General features: G+C 56.4%; 1 protein-coding gene across 1 annotated transcript in view; it reads right to left on the reverse strand.

Moving 5' to 3' along the window:
* Positions 1 to 541, reverse strand: part of BTNL2 (butyrophilin like 2) — a 13974-nt gene extending 13433 nt beyond the window's left edge. The window contains exon 1 of the mRNA XM_006105153.1: positions 463 to 541. Coding sequence (XP_006105215.1) covers positions 463 to 541 — 79 coding nt within the window. The remainder of the gene's footprint in view (positions 1 to 462) is intronic.
* Between the last annotated feature and the right edge of the window lie 4659 nt (positions 542 to 5200).

Here is a 5200-nt window from a genome sequence, read left to right on the forward strand (position 1 = left end):
GCTCCAGGAATTTCGACTACATCTCTATTTTGCTACAATGAGTTTTTCTAGCTCCAAAATTTCTCCCACAGGAGCAGGTGGAGGATGAGTGGTCTTACATAGAACTCCAGGGGGTAGACTCATAGCTCACACAGCATTCTTCCCTTGAGTGTAGGGTGGGCCTTAAAACAAGAGAAAGTGAGTCAGGTGGTGCTCACACAACTGTCCAAATCAGGAGGTGGAGGCCCATACAGACCCCACATGTGCGGCTGCAGGACCCCAGCCTTAACAGATTCCTACACTGTGGGGGGCGGGCTCCATCCCAGAGCTCAAAGGAGGGGGAGGGGGGCCTACCTGACTGCTCCATGGAGTGGGAGGGGGGCCCACCTAACTGCTCCATGGAGGGGGAGGGGGCCTATCTGACTGCTCCATGGAGCGGGAGGGGGGCCACCTGACTGCTCCATGGAGGGGGACGAGGCATACCTGGATGCTTCATGGTGAGCAGCACGAAGAGGAAGGAGGCAGCCACGCCTGGCAGGCTGTACCCCGGGAAGTCCACCATCCTCCCTGGAGCAGACAGGAGAGAAAGCAGCTGCTGCGCCTCAGTGAGGCTGCCACCCCGAGTGGTTCCCTGGTTCCCGGCGCGGTTCTGTGGTCCTATGAGGAGTCACCATCAATGCCTCCGCGAGCAAACAGTGAAATGGCCTGGGCTCCCTTCTCAGTCATTGACCATTCCGACACATGTGCTGCCCTCTGAGCTGAGTTCAGGCCTGATGGAAATGAAACGCATTCCTGGGCTAAAGGGACAGTAATATTTACTTTAAAAATCGCCTTAGTTCCGTCTACCTGGGCATGCAGAAATTCTAGAACAGGCGGCAAATATTTCTCCATTCCTCCTCCAGGCCCTCCTGCAAATGCCTCCATCGCTGGGGCCCAGGGAGCCAGGCAGAGCCGCCTTGGAAAAGGGAGGGAAGAGCCGTGGAAATGGCGCTCCACGCAGCGAGGACCTAGGGAGCAGCCCTGGATGGCCTTGCAGCGTGGGCTTGAAGGCACGGGGATGGCTAAAAGGAGGAGCCGGGCAGAGGTGGGTAAACCACAGGCCAGGGCGCAGGCCACACCCGGTGCGTCCCGGCCAGGACCTTGGAAAGCTCCGGAGACCCAAAGAGCCACAGCTTCCGTTTTGAAATCTGGGAACTTCTGAATGAAAGGCATATAAGACCTGCTCTACAGGGTGTGCCAAGTGTCTTATTGAAAGAAGGACTCGCTTCACTCCCAGTAGAAGAGCCTGCTCGGAGCTGTAAGCCAGAAGCCCATGTCCGGAGACCACAGGGCGGGGAATCACAGCCACCTGAGCCTGAGGCTGCGACTCAGGTGCTTTGGGAGTTAGTTTTACTCACTCTGCCTGGGTTTAAAGCGATGCTCACTTTCACCAAACCTCTAGGGAACCTGCTGTACACCCAGTCTCAGTGCCCAGATCAGAAAGAGCTAAAATATTTACATGAAAACGAGGCTGTGCGCTTTGGAAGGTCCCAGTGCCTCTCCCTCTCCCCGCCCCCCTCACCCCCCCAGACCAAGGAACTTGCAGAGGCCTCCTTGCCGCCCTGAGATAAGCAGAACCTTTGTTCTGAGCGAAGGCCACACCCTGCACCCTCGCTGGTCCTGTGACTGAGGAGGAAGGACCCACACTTGCCACAAACCAGCTTATCAGCCTGTGTGTGTGTGTGGGGGGGGGGGTGGGGGGGGGGGAATTCAGCTGCACTCCAGCAAGAACTGTCCAAATCAACGAAGCTCTGGAAGACAGTTGTGAAGTGTGTCTACCCTTCCCTGGTGCCGGAGAGAGCTCTGTGCCCGGTATGAGCTGGAGAAACTGCCTTGGCCCAGGGTTCTCGGTGGGGAGGGGCCAGTTTTGAGCTGCGAGGACGCAGACATTTTGGGAGTCACGGGGGGAGGGGGCATCCAGTAGGTGGCAGCTGGGGTGCTGCTGACCCTTCCACAGAGCACAGGCCACCCTGCAGCCCACGCTGTCAGCCCGGGAAAGCCCGCCTGGACCATCTGCCCACTTCGCACGGGAAACTGTTGGCACACTTTTTGCAACTGGACTTACTGGTAAATTGTGACTTTAAATCACAACATTTTAGCGATAAGCCTTTTGACATCTCTATTTTACCTTTTGAATGTAGGCCAGGAATCTCCCGAAGCTGCCGTGGATGTTGAATATGGCAAACCCCAGTGTTGTCAGAGAGAGGCTCTAACGGGTGTGTCACCGGGTTCTGAAAAGCTCCTTTCACTTACTTTCTGGGGAAGCACCGGTGTTAGGAGGCAGGGATGCGTGGTCTGTGCTTAGCCATTCGGTGGACGACAATTCTGAGCCCAAGGTGTGAGCACACAGTATTAACACCACACCGCAGACCCTTACAAACTACCATCACCCGGCATGAGGTTTTCTAGTTAAAATATATATATACCTCACAACTTAAATTCTCAAAGTGCCAAGGAACTGCAGTAATTAACTAGTGAAAATTAAGTCAGTTCACCAAATTTGAAGCTTATATATCTATGTAACTTAAAAAACAGGTGCAGCGTATCCCATGCTAACAGGACATGTTTAGAGAGGAAGCAAAGGGTCCTCTGACTCAGGTGATGGTTTCCTGCTGTGAGCGGAGCCCCTGGCAGGTCCTTCTGAACCTCCCCGCTCCTTGCTCAGGATGGAGACCATTGTCCTACCTTCTTCCCCTGCATCGCCATGTGGCTCAAGACGAAGACAAGCACCAGGTGTGAGAAGCGTCCAGGTGCCCCAGCCTCCTGAGTGGGGACCTGCGCCCCTCCCGCACCCGCCTGCTCGCAGCCGCACGGGGGCTCACGCAGCCCTCCGAGGGGTGTCAAGGGGGTCGGAGGATGAACCCAAGTGGGAGGGGTTCCGACAGACAGTGTCCGGGCCATGACACCTGTCCACACCCGCTCCTTGTCTCTTAGCCCCCGGGACACCCTGTCCTGGTCCTGCACTGGGTCCGCACACTCACCTGTCTGCCGGCTCCTGACCCGCTGCTGGGCGCCCTCCTCACCGGGGCTCCGGGGCTCCCTCCATCCGCGCAGCAGGTGACCGAGGCTGGAGCCACAGCTGTGGGCGCGGGCAGGGAGCGGCCAGGCCCAGGCTTGGGAGGGTGATTGCTGCCTCGCCCGCACCGTCGGGAGAGCCGCACCCAGAGGCCCAGCAAAGTCAGACAGATTCCAGTGGAGAGGCGTGTCCCGCCTCCGCTGCGATCCTCCGAAAACTGAAACTCGGACCCCTGGACTTTGCCTGGGTCTAGTTATGAGTTCGTTCCTCCTGCAGACTGAACGGTGGCATTAGCTGGGCTCACCCGTCCCCGGAGAGCCAGGGCAGGGCGCGCCCGGTGACAGGGGTCAGGCCCCGCACAGCAGCTCCCTCCCGCGGGTCTGCCTCCACCCCTCCCGCTGCCTCTTAGAGGTCAAGGACCCCGGCCCAGGCCCAGGTCTCAGAAGAGGGTGCTCACAGGCTTAGAGCTGGAAGCAGGGCTGAGGCCCAGTGAGGAGGGCACCCAGCAGCCGGGTCCCACCCTGGTCTTGCTGAGGAGACAGCGGAGGCGGGAGAAAGGACTGGCCTTCTCCAGCAGCTCAGCCCAGGCCCAGGCCCCTGTGTGCCCTCAGTGCCGCCCGGGTTCTTCATCCCCTTTTGCTGGGAAATAAAGAGCTTAACGACCCCCCTCCCCCCATACCCCCGATAGCGACCAAAGAAACTGAGTAGGCTTCTCAGCACAGTGTTTGGGCACAAAATTATAGCGACCGAGCTTGTAGGCACATTTACGTATGTGGGTTGTTCAGGTTGAGTTTCCCCTTAAGTCAGTTTTTCTTGAATCGCCGTGGAGGTAGCCCTGGGTCCGCAGGTCTATTCTCGGGGATTCGAGAGCTCCCAGAACAACTTCATTTTCGGAGTTCATTTCAGTGTAAAGCACACGCACATGCGAGATGAGGATACGGTTTAAACTGGCTTTTCCCTGCAGTGTCTCCCCTCGCCTGTCCTGATCAGCCCGCATTTGGAGATCTAACTTGAGGTGACATTCATGTAATTCACAAACTGAGCCCCCTGGTACTCCCAGCGCCCACCTGACACCATATTAGTTATTACAGTATTATTGGCTCCATTCCCTATGCTGTACGTTACACCGCCGTGACGATATTTATCTCCCAACCTGTACTCTCAATCCCTTCACCCTTTTCTCTCAGCCCCCAACCCCCTCCCCTCAGTCTGTTCTCTGTATCTGAGTCTGTTTATTTTATCCCTTAGATTCCACATAGAAGTGAGGTCATGGCATTTGCCTTTTCCTGTCTGACTTATTTCACGTGGCTTAATATCCTCTAGGTCCATCCATGCTGTCGCAAAGGGTAAGATTTTGTTCCGGAGGTTGCTATTCTTAATGTGAGCATGTTCCCTCACCTCCCTGTGTGATAAAGACCCTTCCCCTGTGGAGGATGAGGGGTGTGAAGAGAAGAGAAAAAAGTAAACGTTGGTGTCTCCTTTCCCTGTCTGCCTCCATTCCCCAGGGCGGACAGCGCCCCCTTCCCTCTGTTTTGGGAATTGCAGCGGTGCCCACAGCCTTCCCACCCCACAAAGCTGCTTGCAGGGCATCAGCAAAAGGAAGGCAACAACCACCACCCCCTCCACCTCCTCCCCCACCCCCACCCCCACCCTTCTACCCCTCACCGCCCCCCCCCCACATCCCCCTCCCACAAACACCCCGGTAAGAAGAGGTGGCCCGGGAAGGCTCAGGGACTGGAATGGAAGTTCACTGCCTAAAATGCTGCCACGCAATGATACAACAGGGGAGAGAGATGGTGGGGATATGACGGGCATCACCAGGGCAGTGACCACCCGGGGCCCGGAATGGCTCTGACAGGCAGTGGGGTGGTGAAGAGCCGCAATATGTGGGGAGCCTTCCGCAGCCACCACGCACCCCTCTCAGCCCTTAAAAACAACCCTGGGTGGAGATCCATTTAAATTAATCACTCAGTGTAAGACACTGTGCCCGCAGATTGTCTAAATTAACTCGCCCTCAAATAAACACTCCACCGCTCGACTGAAATAGTACAGAACTCCTGTAGGAGATCCGCCAAATTTGTTGTAAGGAAAATCTTTAAACGGTTTAATACTGGGAATACAGTCCTCGAGCCATTAGTACAGGGAAATAGTGTGCAAAACCAGGTA

Source organism: Myotis lucifugus, unplaced genomic scaffold (assembly GCF_000147115.1).
Source record: "Myotis lucifugus unplaced genomic scaffold, Myoluc2.0 scaffold_641, whole genome shotgun sequence".
Classification (NCBI taxonomy): domain Eukaryota; kingdom Metazoa; phylum Chordata; class Mammalia; order Chiroptera; family Vespertilionidae; genus Myotis; species Myotis lucifugus.